Source organism: Grus americana, chromosome 1 (assembly GCF_028858705.1).
Source record: "Grus americana isolate bGruAme1 chromosome 1, bGruAme1.mat, whole genome shotgun sequence".
In the NCBI taxonomy this organism is placed as follows: Eukaryota; Metazoa; Chordata; class Aves; order Gruiformes; family Gruidae; genus Grus; species Grus americana.
Window position 1 is genome coordinate 217,530,100 of NC_072852.1, and position 27,759 is coordinate 217,557,858.

General features: G+C 39.4%; 1 protein-coding gene across 3 annotated transcripts in view; it reads right to left on the reverse strand.

The window, feature by feature from the left end:
* The window catches only part of FCHSD2 (FCH and double SH3 domains 2), a 165,525-nt gene that overhangs the window by 127,129 nt on the left and 10,637 nt on the right, over positions 1–27,759 (reverse strand). For all 3 annotated transcript variants that reach the window (XM_054843663.1, XM_054843646.1, XM_054843653.1), the window contains one exon: positions 3,644–3,689. In XM_054843663.1, coding sequence (XP_054699638.1) covers positions 3,644–3,689 — 46 coding nt within the window. The remainder of the gene's footprint in view (positions 1–3,643; positions 3,690–27,759) is intronic.

A 27,759-nucleotide genomic window follows, 5' to 3' on the forward strand; every position in this document is an offset into this window, starting at 1 on the left:
TATTATTTTGATATATAAAATATACATTATGAATGTGCTTTATATATAAGGTATATACAAGCACACGTCATAGATACACAAAAAATGCTATGGCAATATTGCACGTTTTCATCACTTTTCTAGAAAACAGGTATTCACATATTCTAATGTCTTGAAAGAAGTGGTTTTTTCAAGGCCAGTGAGATGCTCACAGGGGAGGAAAGTTAGTAAAGGCAATCGTACTACCTGCTTACACCCACCTTTCCTCTTGCCTTTACTGCTCCCCTCTCCCCTCCACCAGCTGCTCTGACAAGCTGCTTTTCTCTTTGGCATTCGTCTTATTATTATTTGTCCTCTCCTGATTACTGTCATTGATAGGAACAACACCCAAGGATGCGTTTGCGCTTCACTCATAGCTGCCAATGTGTGGCTATAAACTATACTGCCTTTTCTCCATATTATAAAATGTTTTCAGTGTATTAAGTTTCTCATTGCAACAGACTATCTAAGCAACAAGAAGCAGCAATCAACACCAAGTGGCCTGACCGCTTTCTCCAGATCACAGATAATTTTTTTTACTGAGCACATTAATTTGACCTCCAGAAAAAATAGACAGGAAAAGAAAAAACATCATAACAATTAGTGCCTTTTTTTTTTTTAATCTGAAAAGAAACCTCTACTTGCAACTCAGTTCAAATTTAAAGCTCTTGTGTAGCTTACAGAATGGACTTTCCTACCTTTTTTCTACATTATTGATGCCTTCAGTGTAGGTACTACAGATAGCAACTGAATTAGCATGCATGAAGTGAGCAGCATGTTTCACAGCTCCAGCTCTTTGAGGTTACTTGCAGACCCAAAGAGATACACCATGTTAATTGCCTGGAGTCACATTTTACTCTGAAATAATAATCGCTAAATATCGAGCGAAAACAAAGCACGACAAAACATGACAAGGAAGGTCAGCTTCTGTGTTCTCAGGACGTGACACAGACTGGGAAAGACTGTTGTCAAGCTAAAAGAGTTAAATAATAATAAGTACAGCAGAGATGTAATTACGATCTCAAAAAAATTTTAACATGCCAGGTAAAACATTTTTTTACTAGGTAGCAACAAAAGCACACATTCACTAAGTTGTTCCTTCACCTAACAGAAGAGTATTCTTAGCTGACTTCAGCTACCTTATTAATCATGGCAAATAGCTAATAATAATAATAGTGATACAAAACTGCAATTTAAATGCTGTAACTATGAATACTGTCAATGGGAAACGAGAGCCTTTCTATACTTTCAGTTCTGAATATTAAGGTATTCCTCGAAGCGTATGTTAAATAATGCAGTACTGAAAATACAAGCGAAATAGCTTAGCACATATTCACAACAGACTGCAGAATTGCAGGACTAGGGCTGATACATCAGATACTTCTCCCATTTATACCACGGCACAGCCTAGAAAAGCCGGTAAAGAACCTACTGGAGCCAGACAATAAGCAAAAGAAAAAAGAGCTCAAAAAAACTTCAATGGCAACAGGTACAACACAGCAAAAAGACTCAGTAAAAAATCCCTTGATAAAATAAGACATAGGGCAATTTACCTGCAGATCCTGTAATTCATCACATACATTCAAGCCACGTGCCATGTAATTAGGGATAAATTATAAACACTGAACCATGGGGTTTCACTAGCATTTGTACAGGTTCTCCTTCTCCGAACAAAAGCACTCTTGTGTATAGAAACTTGGCATCCAAGAGCAGTGCATCAGCAGACAAGATTTTTAAACCAACAAAGCATTCAGTTCTGGGAAACTTATTTTCAATGTCCACCGTTCCACCTTTTTTTTTTTTTTTTTTAGCTTGCCAAAAAAGTCTAAAGTTAGAATATTCCAAATTCCCTACGGTGACAAAAGGACAGAATCTGTGAAAAGATTTAGAAATCTTACTTCAGAAACTAACTACTGAGAATTTCCAGTTCCCTTTATAACTGGTTTAAAAGGAATCCCCCACCAATGATGAATACAACTTCACATTTATTTCAATTACAATTTCTATCACCAAAAGGCTTTATGTGAAATTTTATTACCAGCTCAAAAACAGAAATCCTTTTAGGCCCAAGAAGAAACATCCAACATTGTTCTTGAACTGTACACTTATCAGCAAACCAAGGAAGCGATCCCACAAGACTTCATTCATAGAAGCAGCCATTCAATGAATCTCAAATGGTGCAGCTGTATTGCTGGAAAGTTGGGTGGTTTTTTAAATGCAAGTATCTGAAAGCCTCAGTTGTTAAGACTGAGCCTTCCGAATCTGAGAATGTAATTATTTTTCCAACTTATCAAGACTATTCCCTAAATGCAGCGACTGCTCTAAGTGCTTCTGCATGTAAGAAACATTCCCAGTGTGGAATAGATAAATGTATTAAGAATCGATCTTAAGTTCTCTACAATGTCATTACAAAAGTCACTAATGAATACATACTTTTAATCAAAGTTTCATTAGGCATATATCGATTCTGTCATTGAAAAATTGCTATATTTAATCAAATTAAGTGCAACTGCTGATGTAATCAATGTATGCTAATGTAAATTCATGTACAATGAAAGAATTGGAGCACCAATAACCGCCGACCTTTATAGCACCATTGTGAGCGTTTGGATTAAACTCAGCACAAATTTCCTTTGATTTACTAAGTGTTTTCAGCTATGTTTTGGGCTGAGACCACATGCAAACCTAGGACTAGAAAACGTGTACATCGCAGGTTCAAAGTATACAGAAATCCTCTTTTATAAACTGAGAGTAAAGCCCGGCCCACAGAAAACATTTGTTCTGCATATACTTGTGGGTGATGCAGCAGTGATGCTTAACGCCGCAGCCTACAAACTACATTTGGAAACATCTTAGCAACAGCTTGCATTTTCACATTTCACTCCTGTCACTGCCCCAACATCAACAATTGTAAAGTCAGGCACATCTCCAGCTGTATTTATTGTATATTGAGCTCTACAAGCTCCCTCGCTTGTATTTTATTCTACCTTTAATCTATTTTAAAATAAATTAATGGATTTTTAATCTGTTGTACTTCAACTTAAGCTCCAAGAGCCTTTACTGTAAATTAAGCAGGCAGCTACCCTTTATTAGACGCTTTCTAATTTTGGAACAAGGGAGAAAAATCAATCCTCCCTCCTTTCTCACAAACAAATCAAAATTCGTTCCACTCCCTATCACAAGCACAAGGCCAAATCTGGCCGTTTTTATTTCAAATGAACGGGAAGCTGCTCTTACTGAAGAATATGAATTTATTTTGGACTGAGTATGCCAGAACACGTTTCCTCTCCTCTAATTAACCTGATTTTACTTTCTTACTCGAGTTTCGCACTAACTTCTGAGAAAACCTCAAAGAGCTGATTGACTTTATAACAATCTGAAAAAAATGTTAAAAATGTCTTCGGTACCCAAGAACTTCCTTAAGTCAAAATATCTACGAAAGCACAGAATAAGCCTCAGTTGTGCATAGGCCAAACTGCCCGATTCAGAATTTCAAATGGTACTTTTATCCTAAGCAACTTATGGAAAGGATAAACAAAAAAAACATACACTGTGGAAAATTTGCTAATGAATAAATTGCCTCAAGAGAACAATGCCATAGACATTAAAATTATTCCAGACCTACCTGTGCATATTCTTTCTCAATTGCAGCTCTTTTCTGACTGAATGCTCTGAAAGGAGAAGAAAAAAAAATAATCCATTAACACAAAAGCAAAACACTATAAATTCAATAATTTCCTTAAAAGTCTTTTCTGCTAGACAGTCTTTATAGTTAAATAAGCAACAGAAAAAAGCAAAATTGTTTGACAACTGTATATCAGTAGCCTAGCAACTAGCGCATGTGGACTTCACATATGTGATGTTCAAATTTCCAAGTTTTATTGGAGAAATTCAGTTCCCAGGACTACCGGTGTAAATACCATTTACTTCATTAAAGGCTGATCGGCTTTCCACTGGTATAGCCTAGGGAAAAATTTGGTAGCACAGAATGGAATTTGGCTTTATGCATCTAGACAGACTTATTTACTATTTATTTATTTATTTAAAGAAAAAGGAGTCATGCTTCCTCAACAGCGACCGAACATAGGAGGTTCAGAGTTGTAGTCACAAGACTAACAGTCTCTCTTTAAAGCCATGCTGTCCGACAGCAATATCCCCATTTACTCATTAATGTAGCTGTACCACATTAGACCCACTTAACCCGGTGCCAATCATAGCGTGTCATCCCACATTAACATCAGTGCTGTGCTCTCATGTAGGGGCTCAAGATGTACCATCTCAACAGATTTTAAAATAGAGGGTTTCAATATTGTTATAAGAGGAAGAAGGTTCAAATACCTAGATGCGTCAAGGCTCTTTCTTCAATAGCTTAAGCTATTCCCTCTTTAACCCTTGAACAAGTCAAAGCAGAGTAATTTTCTTCAAGCTATACTATAAACTACTAAGCTTAAGGCTACACCATCAGCAAAAGAAAATCTAATTCTATTTAAATTAGTTACACAATAATTATGGTGACACATTAATAAAAAAATCCTCAGGAACATCCTATAATAAGGTTAACTCGAACACCGACAAAAGCAGTTCTGAACAGCCTCTTTCTACTCCTGTCTACTCCATTTCACCCCTGAAGAGCATCCACACGCTGATAGGGCATTACAGGCTCAGTCTCCCCAACAGGATGTACAACAAAAGTCAAAACGCATCGGGATGGCTTAAAATTCTTTCCAGATTAATGATGGCCTCGATAAGCTGGCCATATTCCAACTCCAATCATTACATCCCATCTTCCTAAAGCCTCCTCGTGTAGCTCAGGTGGGTACAGAGGGCTGCACAACTGTGCCATATGAAACTCCCCTATGTGAACAGGTGAAGTTGTCTGAGATGCTTGTGAATGAATCTACTTTGGAAAGCATTCAAGATATTTCATCTAATATTACAAAACAATTTCTTTTAAGCTCTCCTGTTCCACAGTCTGATATCCCAGTCAGTTTAGCAAACATCTAAAAACCACAATATCCTTCTATAGGACCTTACTTTTCTTTTAAAAGTATAAAGAACTGCAGAAATAACTACTAGGAATAACTGAAATGTGTTATCAATATTGAAAAGGTAAAAGAAAGCAAGCAGCTTTCTTTGAAACATAAATCTGGGAAGACTTTAGGCAAAGGCGGTTATTTTCCAATTCTCAGCTAATCTTATTTGAAAACATATAATCAGATCTAAACATTAAGGATTCTCAGTTCACACAAACCCTGGATATGGAGCTCTGTATTTCACCATGAGGGTTTTTTTTCCCCCCCATACAAAACAAATTCCACTTAAACTAATTGCATAACAATAATTGTGACAAGCTGGAAGCCTAAGATATCCCCTAAAAACCTTCTACATTAAAAGGTTTACACTAGAAAAGAAAAACAAAAGCATTCAACTGGCCCTAGTGTAGAATTACAAAATACCATGCAAATCAAATTTACTTGCAAAACCAACAGAAATCTTGGACTTGGAAGGACTGCAAGCTCCAGCATGAAGAAAATGTATTGTACAGTAGCAGCTCCATAAATTAGAAACATTTTAGAGCAGTTTTAGATTTTGTTCTGTATTTTAAATGGGATTTTACAAACAAAATTGGCAAGACAGCACATAATTCAATTTATACAATACTTAAATTTGTGTTTGATCTCTGTTTTGGTGAATGAAGAAAATGGGAAGTACTGAAAGACCGGCAGGATCAGCCATATGCATTCCTTGAAGCTGGTGTTCTCTGCTGCTTTGTGACTGCATTTCCCTCGACTAGTCAAACACAAAGCTGGTTTTAGCCTCGGGACAGTTTATACAGGAATCCTTTTATGACAACCATAAATATATTAGAAAACATGACAAAATATGAGACTGAAGTAGACAAATTTCCCAGGAGAAAATTATTTAGAGCAGGAAAAAAATAAAAGGTCTGACTACTAAATGTATCACAGTTTCTTAACTTGGGAAACCTGAAAACTTTCACGTGTGTATCTTGATTTTATGTGCAAAGCTGGAATATTCTGGGCCTTAATGTCATTCAGTATGGAATTTTAAGTTCTTTCATATAAGAAAACATTTGTTTCCATAAGCTAATAAAATGTTCTCTACCTGTTACTGAAAAGTAATTAAGAAATTAATTAGTGGGCCTACAGGAAAGGGGAACATTATTTAGGGTTTCTTTAAACAAGGATGTATTAATATCTGCTATTACATCTGTTTCTCAAATGAACCATTAATTAAGTGCAAGAAACACCAGAATTGCACGCCTAAAAACTGTCTTAGTTTTTGTTGCTGGACAGTAATTTCTAAATACCTACTCTATCCTGCAAATGTTAATTCATGCAATATGCTCACTCTCTTTGCTCCATTAAAAATCATTCAAAATCATTTAAAGTCTTTGACAGTTTAAAACGAGGGTGAGAAAGAATACATACAAAGAAATTCCACAATATTTAGTGTAAATAATCAAGCTAAGACCATTTCTCGTTTAAGTATGATACTTGCCACAATCCTCACATTGGAGGAAAATCCTGACTTAGTCTCCAAAAGAAGAAAACCAACTAAAAAAAAATAATTTATGCTCCATCAGGACAAGTCGCTGCCACTTAAAAAAAACCACATTATTTTATTACACATCCAGAGTGTGACCATGCGCGTGTCTTTAAAAGAGCCTGCTGCTAGGGAAGACTGCTGCAAGCCCAAAGGAAAAAAAAAAAAAAAAATCATGCTCAAGAAAGTTATTTCAATGGTTTCAACGTACATGATTTAACATCGAGAGGCAATGCCAGCCACCCACAGCATTTCCTCACACTCTGCTGCCTACAGCCCCTTGCGTGGTTTACGGCTCCATATGACTAGAATGAATCTAATCCTGGAGGGATTACGACGGAATGTTCTTTCCGACGCACAAACAGCTAGCGAAGCTCTGCAGAGAAGGGGTGTCTTCCTGCGAAACGTCAGTAATTGGCCAAGTCTGGTCAAAAATAGAGCAGCGGAGTTAGAGAACAGTCACTCCTGAACGATTAGTTGCCATTAGGACAATAAGGACTAAATATGGGGTTGGAAAGGACTTCTCTTTCAGACTAAAAACTAATAAGAATATCTGAAGAGGAGGAGGGTGGAGATTTTTCTGCTGTATAGCAGAACTTTGCCCACCTACATCTCCTCCTTACACTCCTCAGCAGGCTTCTGACCTGGCAGAACACTCTCCAAGGTGCACCACGAGGCTGAGCTGGTCACTTTGTTTCCCGAGGAAGGAAATTCTTTGGTCTTAATTTATATGACTTTATGTGATGAAAAATACCTGGATGAAATGCAATGATCTGTCAGATCAAAGAAATTAGGTTACATGATCTAACTTTCCCTTGGGCTCCGTGAAACAGTGGAACTTGTAAGGGAGCAGGAGAAAGAAAACTACACTTAGTGTCATCCCTGCTTTGTCAATATTACTTTTACCAGTTCCAGACCCTCACCATCACTGCAAATTCCCAAACACAAATTCCAGCAACTGCTAGGTATTTAAATTACTTCTATCAATTTAAGATAACAGATGCTATGAAATATTCAGGTATATTTTTAAATTTTTGTTGTAAATAAGCATAACAATGTGAAGTAAGGAGTCAGGTCAGTGGAGAATGATACTTCAAGAAGTTTTCCTACAGAGCTCTCAGTTACCAGGAGAAACAGACGGGGTCAGCCTGGTACATGGATGTCCACTTGGGCTAGAAATGTCTAAAGCTCCCACTTTAATGAAAAAAATCAGTATATTAACATTAAAAATATACATTAGTGTTATATAATATTGCCAATTATATATATATATATGCGCCAGTTATATATTTGCCAAGATGACCCAGTCATACAAATCTAAGGTTGAAAGTCACAGCTCGCAAAGTCAAAACAGTTAAATGCAGTGACACTCTGAAAATCAGAGAGCAAATTACTCTCTATATTAAAAAGTTGATTTAACTACATCTAGAGAGCTATGCAAAAGTGTAAACAGACACTTCATGTACAAGTCCCTTGAATAAAAGAATGGGCTAAATTTGCATAGGTGAATGTATTTCCATTTAAAGGCTGAGAAATTCAACAATGAGCCAAGTATGGGCCTGAATCACATTTGGAACGAGTCCCCGTGCAAGATCACGATAATGGGTAAAAAACAGATGTATTAACTGGCAAATTGGTACAACTCACCTAGCATTAGCAGTTTGTGTTAATAAAAATTTTTTGTTATGGACATTCAGAAAAATTGTTTAGAAATTTTAATGAAAATAAATAATAATTCCTTACGATTTATACAACTATGCAAAGCACCAGAAAACGTACAAATTAGTATCATATCCAAAACATCCCAAAATGTTAGACTAAAGAAATGCACTTGTTTTAACTGACCTTGACCTAAGAGACTAACCAACTGCTACACTAACAAAAGCAAGGAGCAGCAAATGAGGGGGAAAAAAAAAAAAATCAACATGCTCAGCTCTACGGAGACTGAATTTCCCAGATCAGCAGAACTCAGAGCAGCAGAATTGACACTTTCAGTGCCGTTCTGCTGAAAGATGATGAAAGGGGCGGGGGGGGGGGGGGGATTTACAGTGCATGGACACTCTCCAAAACCTTTTTATAATCCTTTTAATAGATGTTACTGTTTCCCTAACAAAGACTATCATTTTCTCTTTCCTTTACCAACTGCAGATCTCACCAACTCGACAGAAAGTGAAACCCACACTGAAGTGACAAAAGATGCAGATTGATAGAGTAAATCTGTCAAGCTCCAATACAGTGAGAAAAAGAATGGGGGGGGGGGAAAGGTGGAGGAATAAAAGATTCTCCATGGTTTTGATTTTATGGGGTAGAAAGGCAATTTCAAAAGTCAGTTTGAAAACTAATTCACCCCATCAAAAATTCTTGAAGTAAATCTACTTAGGAATTGTAGAGCACATTGCAACTGATTTTAAACTGACTCAGTCCACCAACACTCAAGGAAGTGAATCAGTGAATTATGAAATACCCAAAAATTTCCAGCTTCTCAAAAAGTAGATCAAGAATAATTCATACATCTAGAACATACACCAGCAGAAAATCATGACTTTTCAACTTCTACTTGTAATGTACATTAGTACCACACGCACTCAGGGTACAATGGTTTCTAAACTAATAATACACTGGTTTTCTTTTTTTTGAGATGAAAACATACACTCACTCCAAAATTTTCCATTAAAAACATTAACACAGACAGCTCTCACTTTAGAAAAATAAAAGAAAAAAAGGGGGACAAACTCGGAAAACTCAAAAGCCAATATTATATATCAAGGGAGAATTACACTGCTGGGTTTGTTCATTCTTTTTGTCCCATTCAGAGACAAAAATCACTACTGATCAATCTAAAAACTCACCTGTCTAACACTGAATACATGCATGAAGACAGCTTTAGCCCCCTCCCAAAATACCCCAATCTACCTTTGAAACAAAACCAAACAAAAACCTGCACGCAGCAAGTTAAAACAGAGCATTAAATATCAATTCCCTACCTCCCTTAACTGACAAACAGATCTAGAATGCCTTTTACAGTGATGAGATGTATTTATTCTAAGCAAGGGAAATAGATCCTAATACGTGAGCAACAGGGGAGGAACCCCGATGGTGAACTACACGCACTTGAAATATTTACGTACAAGTTGGCACTGAAATTCCCAGCCGGCCACCCCAGCCTGGCCTGTTGCTCAAGGCTGGCATGTCCCAGGGGCAGGACTTGGCATTTGCCTTTGTTGACCTTCAGGAGGTTCCTGCCAGCCCACGTCACCGCTCTGTCGAGGTTGCTGTGAACACAGCCCTGCCTCCAGCCTATCAACCATTCTCCCCCAATTTGATACCCTTCATCAATGTACCGAGAGCATGCTCCATCCCATCATCCGTGTTGTTATTAAAGTCATTAAACGGTATTGATCCAATATCAACCTCTGAAGGATACCCAGCTGCCAGCTGGACTTCGCACTGCTCTCCACCACTTAAAGTTGGGAACTCCAGCCAATTTTCCACCCACTTATCAGTCCATATGTCCCTGATGTGGCTATAAAGATACTACGGGAGACTGTGTCAAAGGCCTCACTAAAGTCAACACGTACAACATAGACTGCTGTCACCTTGCCCACATTGCCAGCTTTCCCAGAAGGCAATCAGGCACAATTTGCCTTTGATAAACTCACACTGGCTGTTCCCAGTCACCTTCTTGCCCCTTCAAGAAATGGCTGCTTGGAAAAGAAACCTTAGAAATGGCTTCTACGAGGTTTTGCTCCATAATCTTCCCAGGAACTAAGGTAAAGCTGACTGGTCTGCTGTTCCCCGCATCCTCCTTCCAGCCATCTTTGAAAACTGGTATGGCATTTACCTTTTTCCAGTCATCAGGAACCTCTCCCGATTGCCGTGACCTTTCAAAGATGACAGAGAGCGAACTGTCTTACCACACCTCTGCAGTCTCAATAAGCTCACAGCTCTGCAACCACACATGCATTTTTAATTCCTCCTGTTGGTTTCCCAGCTGCACAGCCTCATGTACAGGCACCTGTGACAGATCCCCAGTCATACTGGGGAGACTCTCATCCAGGACACTGTCCCCCAGACACTTCTTTGGTAGGTCCCATGCCTTTGCTTCAGGTTATGGTAATTCTTCCTCGGCACACCTAGTTTACAGCCTCTGTCCCTAGGTCCATCTGTTGGCAAAGGTGCTTGTACCCCACTTTGTCAGATGGATCCCATCCCTCCTCAGCAGTCCTTGTTTCAACGAGGGTCTCACATTTGTAAGATCCAAAGTCCTGTCTGCAACAGCAGCTGCACAGCCAGGTGCTGGCCTGCTGGATGTGTCCGCTCCTGCCCAAGCCCTTCACAGGAAGGACTAGCAACACCCTCAAGGCCACCCTGTCCTTCACACTTGTCCCCAGAGTTCTGCCATCATTCTTTACACATCCAAGGTCACCTCTGGCAGCATCCTAGGTGCCCACATGGGGTAACAGTCCCTATGTTGGATAAGCCTTTGCAGCTGTTCTGCAGTATCCTGGATCCAGCTCCCCAGCAAACAACAAACCTCCCAAGATAGCAAATTAGCTCAGCACACGGAGGCTTCTGTTTCCTGACCATCACCTCCCTCTGATGGTACACAGTCTGCTCACTTCCTTTCGTAGCTCCTTTACTTGGTGGCAACTTGGTGCTTTATCAGAGTACATCTCCCACGGGGGATGCAACTGTTGACCAGCCCCACGGAGAGGCACCACACACAACCTGCCGCCCAAGACCTGGACAGCAGTGTCCTCTGTCTGGGTTGAGACATCTGTTGTGCAGGGGGTAGTCGCTCCCGTTGATGTTTCCAACACCATCATTGCTCAATTTCAAGCAATTCCACATCTTGAACAGAGTCTTTGGCCCACCTCATGTTCCTGCTATGTCATCTGCTACCTGTTAGCTGTCCTCCAGGCTAGGAGCTACATAGCCACTCTCTAAACATCAGTTGAAGAGTCGCTTGACACTCCCTGATCAGTCTGTTGAAGACAAAAGGTTTAAGTACTCCCCTGTCAGGAAACAGCCAAGAGAAGCCATCTGCTAGAGCCAGCAGCAGCAAGCCAACAGCACTGCCCAGAAGGTGATCGCTGAAGAAGCAGCGTGAAAACTGCTGCACCAACTGCTATGTCACGTAGCAAACTCTGCTGCACTGTCTTGCCAACGCCAAGGGGAACCTCGCTGGAAGCACATGCATGTGTAAGCAAAAGGTGCAGCATACCAGAAGAAACTTCTTAACGCTTCAAAGGTACAACAGCTAATGTTTAATAGACTGATAGTTACATTTGGTATGGTCACAGTTGGATTAAAACATTGTTTGTAATTCCAGCTGCCACTACAAAATCAAAAGGGGAGCAATCCTGAAATACTTGGGGGGAGGAAAGGGGCCAAAATTTTTTTCCCTGTTGTAGGAAAACAGGATTTCTTTAAGAATGCTGACATTCTTGTTTAGAGGTTTAATTCACTCCTTTTATCTGAATGCCTCATCCCACTTTCCCCAGTAACATGAAAAATACGCCATAATGAATCAATATCATACAACTGAACAAGTGCTTTTACCTGGTTTTTAATTGTGTCGCTGTGTTTTAAATGTGTCGCTAACAAAGGCACAACTGAATTCAAAAGTACTTCAGCTAACATAAATCATCACTGGAGCTCAGTTTAGGCCAGTGGTTGGCAATAAATGCTGAGATAACAGCACACCAGCAGCTGCATGCCTAATTAGGTACTTCAGGAACACCCGTATATGCAGGGACAGACTGCATTAATATTCCCTTTCCATGTCCAGCAGAGACAAAGACTACATACCTGGAGCAATAATTAATCTACAGAAATTATTCATCATGACAAGACTCTCAAACGCTGCATGTAATAGCCTCCTCTTAGTGTTTTTCTGTTTACACTAAACAGAATTACCACTACTGAAGCATTTTAAGAGATATACATAAAATTCTGAGTGTCTGAAGGATAATTTATTTTACAGAAAAGCACTGATTTCTGAAGTTATCTATATACAGACTTCAGAAGCTGCAGCAGCCAGAGCACAACAATGCAGGTTATTAAAATTAGAAACGTACTTCTAGTAAGAAGGGGTCTCCTGTTAGCTCCTTTCCATCAGGTAAGCGCACGTGTGGTTCTTCAAAGAAAAGAGCGAGCAACGCGCCACTTCAAAGAGGCAATTTAAAACACTACGTACAACAGATGCAGAACGATCAGAAGCAATTTTCATCATAAAGTACCCATGGCTCCAATATTCAGAGATTTTTGTAGGATGGGGAGTTCACATAATTACACAAAAGACTGGCTTTCCCTTTTCCAAGCAAAACTCTGAACACAGAAAATGCTGTCATCTTAAGGCAAAGCAATGACCTTGCCTGGAAGAGAGTAACAGAACCCTTTCACTGCCTATAGCATCTGAAAAATTACTGTCAGCTTTGTGATTCGACACAAGTATCTGACAGACAACAGGAAAGCTCTCTAAGCTTCTTCAGGTTTATATGAAGTTCAAACATGGCATCAGTAGGGAAAAACAAAACATATCAGAAGGTAATGACCTTTCTTTCCCTTACCACCCAGTTAAAGGTAAACTGAAGCAAGTTCACAGTTGTTGCACTTTCAAAGTTATATCTACTGCAGACTAGAAAACCAAAACAAGTACAGTGGGAGTGGGTTAAGTGGCCTTACAGAGTGAATTCTGGCCTCTTAAATGACTGAAATTATACCAGCAAAACTTTTGGATAAGTTTGTGCTACCGGTGAAAATGGTAGTGCAGTCCTCTCTTTCCTCAACAGTGTGTTTCCCTGCCCCTTGAGCCAGCCCTAACAGTTAAGCAACTGCAAAATCACGAGGCTACCTGCTTTTCAAATAAAGAATTGTAACTTGAAAATCCATACAGCACTGGTTGGATTTTTGAGATTTTTTTCTTCAGTTTTAAGGTGCTCCTTATGTTTATAACTTATACGAAAATCACAAAAGACTGAACATCAAAAAAAGAAATGTATTCACAACACGACTACATACAAAAGTTTGAGAAAGTAGCATTAGTGACCATCTACAGTTTATTTTAATCTTTTCTAGCCATAGTATGTTTCCTGGCACAAATTCTACTTGCCCACCATGCCTATGTTGATCATTGAACACCACTAATGATATTTTACTTATGCATCAAAAGATTCACCTAGGACAAAGCATGCAAACTTAATTCTACAGCAAAGCTTTCATCATGACAAACAGTCTGCTTTTTCAAACTAAGTTTGTGCCAACACGTCCATTCACTATTGCTATTGTTCTAGCACCACAAATAAAGTATCTTTTTAAATCTGTTAAATCTAACACAACTTAACTTCTACATTGACAGAAGGCCATAAACACACCACAAAAAACAAAGCAAGCGACTTGGCAAGCAGCAACGTTCAGAGCAAGAAAGGCACGGTGCGTGTCCCAAGTGTCACTGGCAGGCCCGTACACCTGGTACAAATCTGATGGTTCCTCTGGTCGTGGTCCAAGCTGGCTGAACCTCCAACAGCTCTGATCTGGATGCTCCATACCTAACAGACCTGTCAGCTCTGAGAATAGGACAAAGGAGCTCATACATCTGCATCCATCTAGACAGCCATGCTCAACTGCCTTAGGAAAGGATGGACAAACCCATTTTAAGGATCCTTATCCAAGCAGGCTAAAGGGACAATTCCTCCCTGAATCCACCTGGAAAAGGGCAGAGGTACAGAGATCCCCACAAGGAAGCAGTTAAAAGACTCTTTCAGCAATGAAGTTCCTCTTTCAGCATCCATAGGCAAGGTAAAGTTTCACCTTAATCTCAACATGTAAAAGAATTAACTGCTTTATTACAACTCTTTCTACTGTCAGACCACCTGAAAGCCATCAGCAACTGAAGATATCTCACCAGGGAGGGCACTGCCTCCAACCACTTTCTGGCTAGTTGGATTCAATTTAAACATCCCTGTATTTCAGTCAAACCAAGGTTGTCTCTCTAAGACTAGACTTCATGCCCTTGCTCTCACAAAAAGGCAACTGAAGAAATTAAGAAGTTGTAAGCAAGTAGAAACTCACTTCCATTTCATTTAAGACCATACTCTCCACCGCCACAGCAGTGGCTTCCTTTTCACCAGATGCTATATTACAGCAAATAATAGCCTTTATGTTCGGTTTTAAAAATAACAAACTCCCTTTTGTTTGACGGTTTTACCTCATCTGAAAGAAACAGATCTCTTCCTAGAAAGGTGACTATTTTAAATCTGGAGGGTAACAGTGTACATATATCTGATAAAGAATGAGCAATTCATCAGCATTTTTATCAAGGAGCAAAAGTCTGGATCCCTCAGTGCACACACTTACTATTCCATGCCAGGTTTGAGTAGTATCAGCACTACTACTATTGCCCTTCCTGCTGAAGACTTTGTACCACCTATTAAATAAATTCCAGAATAAATTACTGTACTGTGTTGAGCATTTAACAGCACTGTCCAAACACAGTTTTGCTGCTTAGATTTTGGGTTAGCTTTATTTGTCTGATCTCCAGCTAAACTTGCTGTCTCATACATTAGCACAAGATCATCACCCATGCCCTTCTGCGTGGAGATACACGTGCGATTTTTCCTGTAGAAAGATGTTCATCAACATTCATATCAGAGCATTATCTTGGCTCTTCTTTCCAAATGATACATTAAGCACATAAGTCTAGGTAAAGATTTCGCCTGCAAGGACTGTGGGGGGAAAAAAAAAAAATTAGAGTGTTGAGTATTGCGGTCTCTTTCCCTAGAACTCATCACTAGGCTGTCTCCCCTGTTGCCTCCGAAAATATCTTGCTGCTACCATTCTCATAGCACCCCTTTTATTACTCTTCACGTCCCTGACCAGCTGTAGATACAACTGACTGTCCTTCAGCTGCCAGGCAAAGTGTTAATACTCCTCCCTTACTGCCCACCTTTTCACTTATATGCTGTCCTTTAGCTCCTTCCTCAGCCTTGTGGGGTTTCTGCTGAAATTCCTGATCTTCCCACATAACGGGGTGGTTTGCTCTTTAGCTTTCTGCAAGTCTTCCTTCAAAAAACTGAGCTAAAACCAGCAATCCAGGCATATTTCCCCTTTCCGTCTGCTTCCCAGGAGATTCTGCCCACCAACTGCACAAGAAGCTGAATTCTGCTCTCATGACAGCCTGTCTCTAGGTCCTGAAGTCAATTTGTGGTCACAGAAGCCCAAGCTGCCACTAGTCTGGAAAGGACTCCTAACAGCAAGTTAAGAATACCGGCCTTCCTCCCACAGCAAGTATGGACAATTTGCAGCTCTTATACCACAAGCATCTTAACGCAGTGTGAATGTGGCCTCCAGGCCAAGACTTTTAACAAGAGCATACTAATACGATCATTGCTGGGTAGGCCAAGTTCTCGTCAGCTGTGAAAGCACAGAAATCAGAAGAACAAACTCATCAAAACCACCCTCGCAAGGTCACCCACAGCCTCAACTTTTGCCCACAATGAAGCTCTATGACCCACCACGAGAAGTCGGTCACATTTCCTGCTTGTGAATCAACTGGAGGTCCGCCTGATCTCAGCAGATGCGTGAAGGACATCTTTACAACTCTTAAAGCACAAATATTTGTACCATCAAGACACTCTTTGCTTGCTGAGTCAAGAAATTCAGCTGTTCTCCCTGTAGGGCACTGTTCTTGCAACATATTAGCAAGTCATGCCTCACTTTTTCTACTTACCTCAGTGTATTTGTCCAGTTCTCTGGCAAGTATAAAAGAAAAAAAAAGTGGAGATTTTGAAACTTGATTTTAGTATACATACTTTTTGCATTATCCCCTCTTCAGTCTTAATCTTAAAATACTCAGCTCTTCTGAATACAGTTTCAGAAGTCCCTGCAGAACAGTATTAACTGACAGTTCAAACATCCTGTGACATATCGGAGCTCTTCTCTATAAATTCCTTACTATAATGCATCACGCTATTTTCAAACAGTAGTTTTCCCCAAGTAACTAAAAGCTATAATATCTGTCCCATCCCTTTTATAGACAAGTACACAGTAATCCCTTGTTGATTCAGCTACTACGGAACATTTTACCACCCTGAGGAGTCTTGCTACATCTTTCTACTCCTATTCTGCTACACAGAGGGTTTACAATAACTCACCAACTGCATCCGATTCAGCGTCTCGATGCTGCAGTTAGAAGTATGCTCTTCCTGCCACTAAAACTAATCAGCTCTGGCAGCTTTGCTATGGTTTGTCCTTTGGAATGTTTACTCTTTAAATACCCACTTATTCTCAACTAAGATAAACTACACTAAAGGAAAATTCTCTTAAATGTAAACAGAGGTATTAAAGCTTCTGACTTAAATCAGCGTATAGCAAATTGTGTAACAAAGATCCTCCTAAATCAAGGAATCAAAGTTTTGCACAGTATCTTTGTGTCAAAAGCAGTCTTCTGCCTTTCCTGCTGGCATTCATCTACAATTGTTTTACTACAGTTTTCACATACAATTTTCAGTATCTAGATCATCCCTCTTGCCTTCCCCTCAAGCAACTCTCTGAAATGGAAAAAAGATTTTTATGCATTGATCCCAGAGGAATTACAAAAACCTAGAAGAGAGGCAGAGCTAGAAATGATCTGCCTCTGCTCGGTGATCACTGAGCCCCATCCTTGACATAAAGTACAGCCGTTTCTAAACACAGCTACAGGTCTTTACCAGCCTTCTTCTGGACAGAGGAAAAACTGATTCTAATTTGGACCCAGAGGTAACTAAACCAGAGAAGGCTTAACCTCCTGTACAAGAAACGAGTGGCAGCATGCTTCCAGGCCTGAATTTCTCTCAGTCTTTTTACTAGGAAACAGGTCTCTAAATAATGGAAGTTATTTGGTTTTCCTCTATCTTCTGTAGACAGAAATCCTGCAATTGACCCCAGGCTGTTAGTGGTTGGGTACTGCCACCCGCACCACTACAAAATTCAAGACTCTCAGCTCTGTTACTACCTTTCGGTCGTTACAGTGGCACACAGGTTCAAAAATGATCAACTGTTGTATTTCTGGCAATCTAGGCACTACTGTCCTTTTATCCACACTCAATACGAAGGAGTAAAATACTAATTTGCCTTCCATGCCCACAGACAGAGAGCAGATAAACCAGATCTTTCTTTGACACACAAAATCCAGACAGTCTAACTTTGAATTTCTTGACTTTAGAAGTTCTCACACATGAACGATTTCCTGCTGTTTAAAAAAAAAAAAAAATCCCTCCCTAAAAATCCATTTATATTTTAAAGAGCACATTGCTTACTCTCAATAGGTTAACTGATGTACTTAAAACCTACAACTTTGCCATACACTGTGTTATGATGAAGTCATGGATTTACCAGGACGTTGACAGGTCAATCACAACTGGCGTAGGCAGTGAGTACAAGTTTAGGTTTTCTTTATAAGATGCATAACATACATGGTGGTAACATTTATAACACAAGGTTTTTAATGCTGTATGTGGAACACGCTCAGTAAAAGTTACCCAATTTAAACAAAAATATTAATATATATGCAAAATATTTAGTGTGATAGTACAAACCCACAAGCAAACTGGATTTTAAACAGGAGATATTTGTGATTCTTATCAGCACAAGCTTCTAATTAATCAGAAGCTTCTCCTTCATAAACCTATCGAAAAGTGACAACGCAATTTTCTCCCAAGTTTCAGTTTTAAGTATGCTTTTCAACTAAGATTTCATTCATCACTTATAATGTTCTAATCCACACAACCTACGATAAACAACTTTCTTAAACCATGACATATCTTTACCTCATGCCAGAACAATGACCCTCTAACAATGCACGCAGAAAAAATTTCCAGACAACATTAAACGGCGAGCAACGTACTCACCATAAATCATATTACTGTGCAGTTTGGGATTAGGATGAGTTGCCACTAGCAACAGACCCAAAAGAATCAATTCTGTCACTATATATAGAGAATTCTTGTAACCTCAAACGTAGTCAATGTTTTCAGCAATTTGTCTCAGAAAAGTATTAGCAATCCAGCATGTGATCAGAGAAACATGACATCCAGACACAAAACAATACTAAAACAATAGAGTTTTCCCTTTAGTAGAATAAAAAAGAAAACAAAAACAACCAGAAAGCTGCTGGTGAGCATCAACATTCATTCACCCTCTTCAAAATAAAAGCGCGCCATTTTTCTAGCATTAGCATTTACAACAAATAGGAAGATTGGTTTTAGAGCTTAAGTGTATTTACAGTGTTCACTAAAGACTTGTTTTAAATGGGAAATTAAGCAAACAATAAGGAAAGATACAATTTAGACAAATAGAAAGCTTTTTCTAGCTTACTCAAACCTGATTCATCATAGTCAAGATATTTCTTATTTAGAAAAAAAAAAAAAAACCCACAAAACACTAGCACAATTCACAGTCTACTAGGAGTTTTTAGAAAACAGGAATATGAGGAGTTTCTTTGATCCCCATTTGCTTAACAGCTCTCTGAAGAAGCCAAGACATATTTCATCATTCAAGCAGCTTATTTTATCCTGGATCTACAAAATGTTTTTTAGTAGGCAACAACAACCTTAAAGTTTATACCTTACTCAACTGTCACATTTTTGGAATCTTGACAGTGCCACCCAAGTTTATAATAAAGACTTTTCTCTTTTCTTTAGCTGTATTTTTAACACAGGCACTTCATTTTTAAATGATGCCCTTCACAAGGTTTCATTGTCATTAACATTGACATAAGTCAAATTCTGTATTTTAATGCATTCAACAATAATAATTACCATAATGGTTTTTTCTTCAAAGTGCAATTGCTCTGTCTTATAAGAATACAGTACTGTTACTTTTAAGTCAATAAAATCTAAGAGTTCACTGAAAATATGTGGTCTAATTTCTAAAACGTATCTGTAGGTATATCTCTGAGTATTCCTTTAAAGTTTTAGAGCAAGAAAACGAGCTGCAACTGAAAACAATTTATCTCCACACTTTTCACTCAACGTGCAGACCTTCAGCACATTCACCACTAAAATACTGTTCCCGAGGTGTGTCTGTGTGAAGGCAATATTCACACACCATTCACACCCCAATCGTATTGCTCTGTGTACTAACTCACTTGTACCTTCACAAAAAGCTGTTGTTGTTTAAGAAACAGCTGCTATTTGTTGCACGTCTCTCCTAGACACTACCGCACGTACGACAGTCGGCATGGAATGCGCCCACACCTCAGCCACTGCAGTGCAAAGTCTCATAATTTTGCCAAAGAAAGTGGGTTTAAGATGTTTAAGGATGCTTGTCATCCCACCAGCCAGGTGAACCAACCTAACTGCTTACCCACAGCTGGGTACACTGCTCTGTACACAGGCGTCGGAACAAGAAAGCACATTCCTGCTCACCATATAGCTTTCTGTAAACAATACTGTCCACAGATTTCCCTCAAAGGACATTTAAGCCTGCTTGTACCTTGGATGCAGGAACTGGATCCGTCAGTCAGCGAGAACTGCGAAATGTATGCTTCCTCCCACCATCATCTTCCCATTTCCCTACCTGAATGATTCAATGCTACATCGTTATTACAGGTTGTGGTCCACATACTCCGGAAAAACACCTACCCCTACCACTGCGAAAGTCTATTCTAAATAAGCAATGGAAAGGTTGCTCAGCTCCCCGCTATTCAGCTCGTGAACGTTGTCCCTGGGCCAGATGGGAATCAAAGGAAGCAACAGGGGAGACACCGAAACAGAATTATGCTTTCTGAATTTGGTGTCATTGTTAAAATAATGAGAAAAGGAGTGGAGGCTGCTAAATTTCTGTAGGTAGAACATCTGCTGGGTAGGAAGAAAAAAGAAAGGAACCGTAGTATTGTCTTACTGATGTCACTTGCGACCAGGGCACTGCCTATCCTTGGACTGTTTCTTTTCCAGTTCAGCTCATCTCCTTTTCTGGAATGGTGGCATTCCTTACCTCTACCCATTTCACCTGGGAAGGTTCCTCTGAGTACAACCAGTCATCTCCAATTCTGCTTTGATCATTCCCTGCCCTAGGGAAACACAAGCCAGAGTGCCACACCAAAAGTTCCAAAAGGCAGAAACTTAAGTCTACTGCCAACCAGACTACTGGAAAAGATATCTGAAAGAGTATGAGAAGCTTTTTTTCCTTGCCACTGGCCTTCCTTGATCTTGATTATTACCTGAAGTAGCATCAGCTGCTACAAACACCTCAGAACAGGAAGCCTAACAGAGGATAATCTTCCCCAAGGGCAAATGCAGCTCAGGTGCTCAACTGTGAATTAAGAATCAGTTTTTAATAGAACTAAATTGGTAATTCATTTATGAAAACAGCACTTTGGGGGAGCAGGAGTATCATATAGACTGTTTTTCCTGAATGAAAAGCTACAGTAAAACCAGAACACAGTTGCTAATACAGGGTGCCTCGACGCCGGCAGTTCGCCAGCACAGCTAGGTGAAGATAAGGCGAAACACATTTCAAACATTCAGCTAGCTATGCCAACAAAACAGGGCCTAGCCCTTGTCTAGCACAATATTGAACTAACCTGCTAAATTTAGAAAGAGAAAAAAAATTTCAACAGATAAACCTCTACAGCAGGGAGATCCATGTGCTCACTTGAGAGTAGAAAAGTGTTTGGATGTGTCTGGATTCACAGTAACATCTCTCTGGCTGAAAAGGTCTGGCCTCAGTTATTAACTGGACAGCAGCGTTGCAGTGCACCTCCATGTGAAGGACTTGGCATTAATCAGCTCCAGCAAGCAGAGAACATCAAAGCACCCCTGCTAGTAAAATGAACTTTTCAGGGAAGATCAAAGCTCAACGCACTCCACAATCTAGGCCCAGGGTGTTTAAAAGACTACCCCAAACTCCAGAACAAAGACCACTGTTGACAGTCACATTCCTCTGGCAGAGCAGAGCTCTGCAGTAACAGTAAACCTTGGCTGCAGGACACAGAACACGACTGGTCAGAAGTCCAAGTCTCCCCAGGAAATCAGGAATAACAACATCACTATCCTTGATTTCAAGTAAAAGAAACATACCTTCACTCCTACCTCCTACTTGCACGTTTGTAAAGATGAAAGCGAAGACAGCCACCTCTTATCAAAAGGAAAGGGAGCGCAAATGGGAAGCACGTGCAGAAGAACAAATTAAAGAACATTTTTATCAGGCTTCAGCCACACACCAGAAGATGCTCAAACTCTTTATGTAGATTTTTATACTATTTCTTTAGTACCTAATGCCCACTAGCTGCTACAGAAGCAATAGAAACATAGAGGATTTAATTCCCCTGGCATTAGAGATAGTCCAGTCACTTCTCCCCCAGCAATAGGCAGATCGGAACACCAGCTTTAACCAGTCTTTGGATACTGGCATCAAAATTCTGCAGATTTACAAATGAAAGACTCATGTAATAACAAAGATTATGTTCACCTCCTCAGCAGAAAAGCCTAAGCTTGAAATGCTTAGAAAAAACAGAGTATAAGGCTTTCTTTGTTTTCTACACAACTGATTAGCTCATAGTAACTAATCAAAATCTGCTTTCATATAGATTAATAGAAATACGGATTAACATTTTAAAAGTTTGTTTGATTTGGGGGTGGGTTTGGTTTTTTGTTTTACTTAGGGGTTTTGTTCAACCTATTTGAACATAATGCACATCATTTAAACTCCGCATACATTTTGATAGATGAGAAGTTTAGGCAGATGCTGCCCTGAAAGCCAGCACATCGGTCACTGTGTCATAGCAAGCGCTTCTATACCTTTTATACAGCAAGCACAGGGGAAAAATTCAAATGCCCAAAGAGAACTAGTGCACTTCCCAAGTCTCCCACGATATATAGAGGTAGTGATTCTAAAGACTCATCACCTCCCTGATCATTACACTTTTGAGCTCTTCACTTGTATTTGAAACACACAGAAAATAACTAAGAAGCAGAAATGAACTAGTCTTACTGCAACTGCTCACAGAAACTGAAGCAGAAATTACTTTTCTTTCTCTTCTACTATTGGGTGGAAAATGTGGAATACAAGAAATAGCTACAGTTCCCGCTAACAGACCCAAAGACATTCATTACGCAAAATACTTTAGTACCCGTTTGCTACACAGAGATCTGAGTGTTCTTTGAACAGCAACGAAAAGATGACATTGCTTAAAGATCTAGAGAGGAAATAAAATCACGAGCCTTGAATCGTTTTGCTCACAAATTCACACACCTTTCTGTTACCCTGCTTAGGCATATCTGAAAAAAAGACAACTCACCCTCCCCCACCCCCAAACACCAAAAAAACCCCACACTACATGCATTTTCTTCCCTGCCTGGATTATCAAAGTTTCAGAAAGATCAACTCTAGTAGATTTATTGGCTGGTTTTACATGGAGAAAGAGAAAAAAAATTGTCTAGTATTAAAAGGTTTTTTAAACAACCTAAGGATAGTTTCAGTAAACAGAATTAAATTCTCTGTTGTTATGAGGTATCGAAATGCACAATATTCAGCTTTTACAACCCACATTCATACACCACATTACCTTGCTATATAAATACGCTATTTCAACACTGCTACTGCTCCAGACACATAGTCCCATTCAACACTCCTCTCACACCCAGGAGTATTGAAGGGAAGCGAGGAAAAAAAAGTAGAGTTTTGTCATCTTCTGCTCAAAAATGCACAAATGCTACTGGCTGCGTTACCACTGAGCCTAAACCATAAGGTCTCACCTCTCTGATTCCTTGTTGTCTAGCATGGTCATACAACTTCTCTTCACAAGGAGCCACATGGAGAAGACAAGGGGCAACAGTACAAGTTGCACTGGGAGATGTTTCATCACAATATAAAAAAGAATTTTTTTTTACAGGGAGAACAATCAGTCACCGGAACAACCTCCCCAGGGATGTGGTAGAGTCCCCATCGCTGGATGTTTTCAAGATGCAACTGGACAGGGTGCTAGGAAATCTCATCTAGGCTCCCTTTTCCAAAAAAAAAAGTTGGATCGCATGGTCTTTGAGGTACCTTCCAGCCTGGGCTGTTTGGATCATTCTATGAACAGTTAGCTTGCATTTTATCAATGTAGAGAGCAAAGCCAGCCAGATCTGCTCCCCAATATTCTGTCTGGACATATTTCCAGATACAGACTTACACACATTAAAGAAACACAAGTCACCTCAATAGCTTTCATTGCCAAACTTGGCAGAGGGGAAGAGATCATTCCAGTCAGCAAAGTATTTCCTCCGATCCAGTATCAGGAAGGATAAACCACAACTGTTACTCCCCATAGGCCAAATTGTAAAGCGGTGCTACGTGCAAGCAGAGAATGGTATAACATCAAAAGGACACAGCAAGAGCAACTGCTGCATGCAATTTCATTTCCTCACCTAAGTGGAAAACAGCTGGGTCCGTCAAGGCAACAGTTGCAGTGCAGAAGGAAGGTGTGGCAGAGTTTGAAATTCTTACTGGTTAGACACCCCAGGGAGATACCTTGGAGGCACAGCTATTTTTAAAGAGCACCTATGTGCTCATTCTGGTATTGCCAGTAGAGCGAATTAACTTAAGTTTACCACCTTACATCAATACCACAGGAGCTGGTGAAATAAATTTATGAAAATCCAAAGGTCTAGGCTTTTGTACAACTCATGTTAAAAAACCTAAACCTTGTGATAGTCCTCTCTTAATTTGTTTCTTCTCTTTCTTGTAATTCAGATGGAACTAAATACTGAAAGTAAGACTAGCATTCCCAGAAATGGCTTGGCTTCCCCCAACAATACAAACATATAAATACTGCAGCAGACCTTGTGGAGAAAATGTGAACACTTGTGTACTACCCTTCTCACACAACTATGCAGACTAACAGTGTTGAGAAGAAGAGCGGAAGAATGAGAAGATAAAGAGGAAATTCAAAAGGAGGACTTATTTCTAATTAGGTATTACTAGGCAGCTCTATTTACTTGTCCTCTTATTTAGTCACCTTAGATCACACAGAGATAATTAGAAACAATCACACAAAATCAATTAACATGAAAGAAAACTTCATAAACAACAAGCACATTAAAATAACATGTAAAGCCGCTGCCATCTACACCCTCTCACTAGTGGCAACCCAGCTGAAAACAAGCAAAGTACATTTAGAGATAAGCTAAAACCAGGCTGGACAGACACCAACAGTATGAAGAGCGGCTGCTAGAAATCAAGACACCGTAATGTTTCCTATTATTGTTTTTCTGATTTTTTTTTTTAATTCTCAAGTCATTCTAGCCCCTCTCCTCTGTCTCTGCCTGGTTTTAGGATGGACAGATACTTATTTTTAGATCAAACATTAACAAAAATTCAGCAGCCTAACACATGGTAATGTTTCCAGATAGAAATTCACAATTATGGCAAGAGATTCAGCAGCACTCTAAAACAGCTGTAAGTCTGAAAAATGTTTGGGTCAATTTTATTTCATTTTTAAAAACTTCAGGCCTTCATCTCTGTCATTCTCAAACTCTGAATTAAAACCAAAGTACTTCCACCTTTTATACCCTTAAAAAATAATTTTAAGTAATTTCTTAAATTTCGAGCCTTTCCAAGTATTGCCAAGAATGTCTCACAAAATATACAAATTCATTTATTCTTATATTCAAACATCTTTAAAAGTACTTTTGATCTGAGATCGTCTTAGAGTATCATACCCTCAAGAAAAACTGTGGCTTGTTTGGTTTTTTTACCTCCTCCCTTTTTTTCTCCCCTTCAAATACGCATACAGAATATAGCAGAGCCAAAATAACAACTTATTTATGCTCAGTATCGTATGCATTTAAACATGGTCACAAGCGCCAAATTTTCTTCACTAACACTGGCTCGCATCTGGCACACAAGCTAGAAATAACTATACTTAGTGGCTTTACCACCATAAATCTTCGAAAGCCTTCTGCATGGCTGAGCTTTTCTCATAAAATTAGACACCAACGCGTTCTGCCTCTCTCATTAAAAGGATGCTTGCTGGAGAAAGCGCAGGAGGATAGAGATGTGTGTGAACAACTTTCTTGTAGCCACTGGAGATTGGACCTAACCGCGTTCTCACAGGCACAAAGAAAGGAATACTTAAAATAATTCAAAAGACTTACAAGGAACATCTCTGAACATTGAGAACAACTTTAAAAATCTAAGAATAGAATCTACATGCTTACAATAGCACACAGGGGAAAAAAAACCCACCCCAGATTTCAATAGATTTTTTTTTTTAGTTTTTACTCTCTTTCCTCAAGTATTAATTGGAAATACTATCCTTATTTCAGAAATAAACACAACTGAACACTTACAAACATTAATTCAATAAAAAGCCTCTAACTTAACGTATTGCTACTATGCATTTTGGAAAAATGTTATTAAAATTTTAAAACCTACTATAAAAAACAAACAGAAGAACACTACTTTGAGCTACTGTAAGCCAGTTTCGTTTACTGCAAATACTTGACCAGAATAACTTTGGTTTGATGAGGTTTTGCCCTTTTTTTACAGCCCATTTTTAAAATACGAATACAGAACACCTTTTTTGTGCAGTTTCATACTGCAGTAAGGGACTAAGAAGATTGAACAAGGTCACTGACTGCACTAAAACCAAAAAAAAAAAATAATCAGATGCTTATTCATAAGAAAACTAAAAGCACCAATTGTACAACTGTAATACAAGATAACAGCTAGGTTAAAAGTCCACTAGGAGCAGGAGAAGCTGATCTCAATGACCCGCTGGGGATGGTAAAGTAGCACAGTACTAAGTTCTCTGCAGTCAAGATAACCACACTACATTGGGCCCCACCGGGGGGGGGGGGGGGGGGGGGGGGGGAAGGGAGGGGGAGAAAAAAAAGAAAAAAGAAAAAGAAAAAAAAAGATAAATCTCTCTTTTTACCTCTGCCTCCTCTATGAAGAGTATTTACGCAAGGTATGATCTGATAACATTGTTTCCCTCATTTGTCAGGACAAGCTTCCCACTCACTAGTATTGAGAGGGCACAAGGTTTTCAAGGTCTCCTCATGGGAGACGAGACCAGCCATTCTCTTTTGATTCCAAAGCCAGACTTGACCCGAACGCAGAAACTCAAATATTAAAAGGAAATTCACACAATGCACCAACAAGAGACTGGCTGAACAGGTCTATAATGTAAATTCTGTACATTTCTTAAGAGGTTCTTCAGCATCCTTTATATAAAGTTCAACTAGCCTTTATGAGACACAAAATACACACAGGTCCCAATTACAACTTTTAGTGAAAACATAAAAAACTCTTCAGATCCAGCAACAACTATCAGATTCTCCAAGTCATATCAGCTTCTATGAACAGAGGCTTTTTTTTTTTTTTTTTTTTTTTTTTTTTAGAAACACCAACCTGCCACACTGCTTGCGTTAGGGACCACGGGCAAAGTTTTACTTTCTGATTCACTCCAGTTCTGTGGCTCAAACATCATCATTGCCAAGAATCAGTGTTCACAACGTGCTAGTGGGTATTTTCAGCACGACAAAAACTGAATTTGTTCTGAGCCAGCTTGACACATGGTCAAAAACACTTCTGTGAAGCCAGTTCTGGTGGTGTAATACCATCTCCTGTTATTCACCACACCCTTCTCGCAGAGGCAAGAGACAAGAATCTGTGCCTGAAAGACGGATAATATAATGGACCATGAACTGGACTAACACGAAATCAGCTTTACTAGCAGATGCACATCTCCATGCTCACCTATGAATATCTAAAATAACTTCCAGAGGAAAGATAAGGCTGGCAGGCAACAGGAAGAAAAAATAATGTCTTCAGCCACAAAGCCAGATGAAAAGGGTGGAGCGCTATCAACAGCCTCAAAGTCCCAAGCCACTGCAGGTATTGTTTACAAAAGTCTTTGTGTAGGTTATGCTAAAAGGCTAAAAGCACTGTCTGCAAAAGATGCTAAAAGCACTATTGGCAAAGGATGCAAAACCTGCAAAATAAACCTTTTCCCACCAAACATGATGAAACAAATACAACAAAACACCATAGGAAATTAAGCCAGGTTACACTAATTGTGTCTGGAATGATAAGAACGCTCTTCCTCTTTCCAATACAGCTTATCATGACATGGTTGTGGTACGTCCTGAACATCTTCAACTCCCCTTACATACAGGGTTTTGCAAGAGCTGGGATTAAAAATACTTA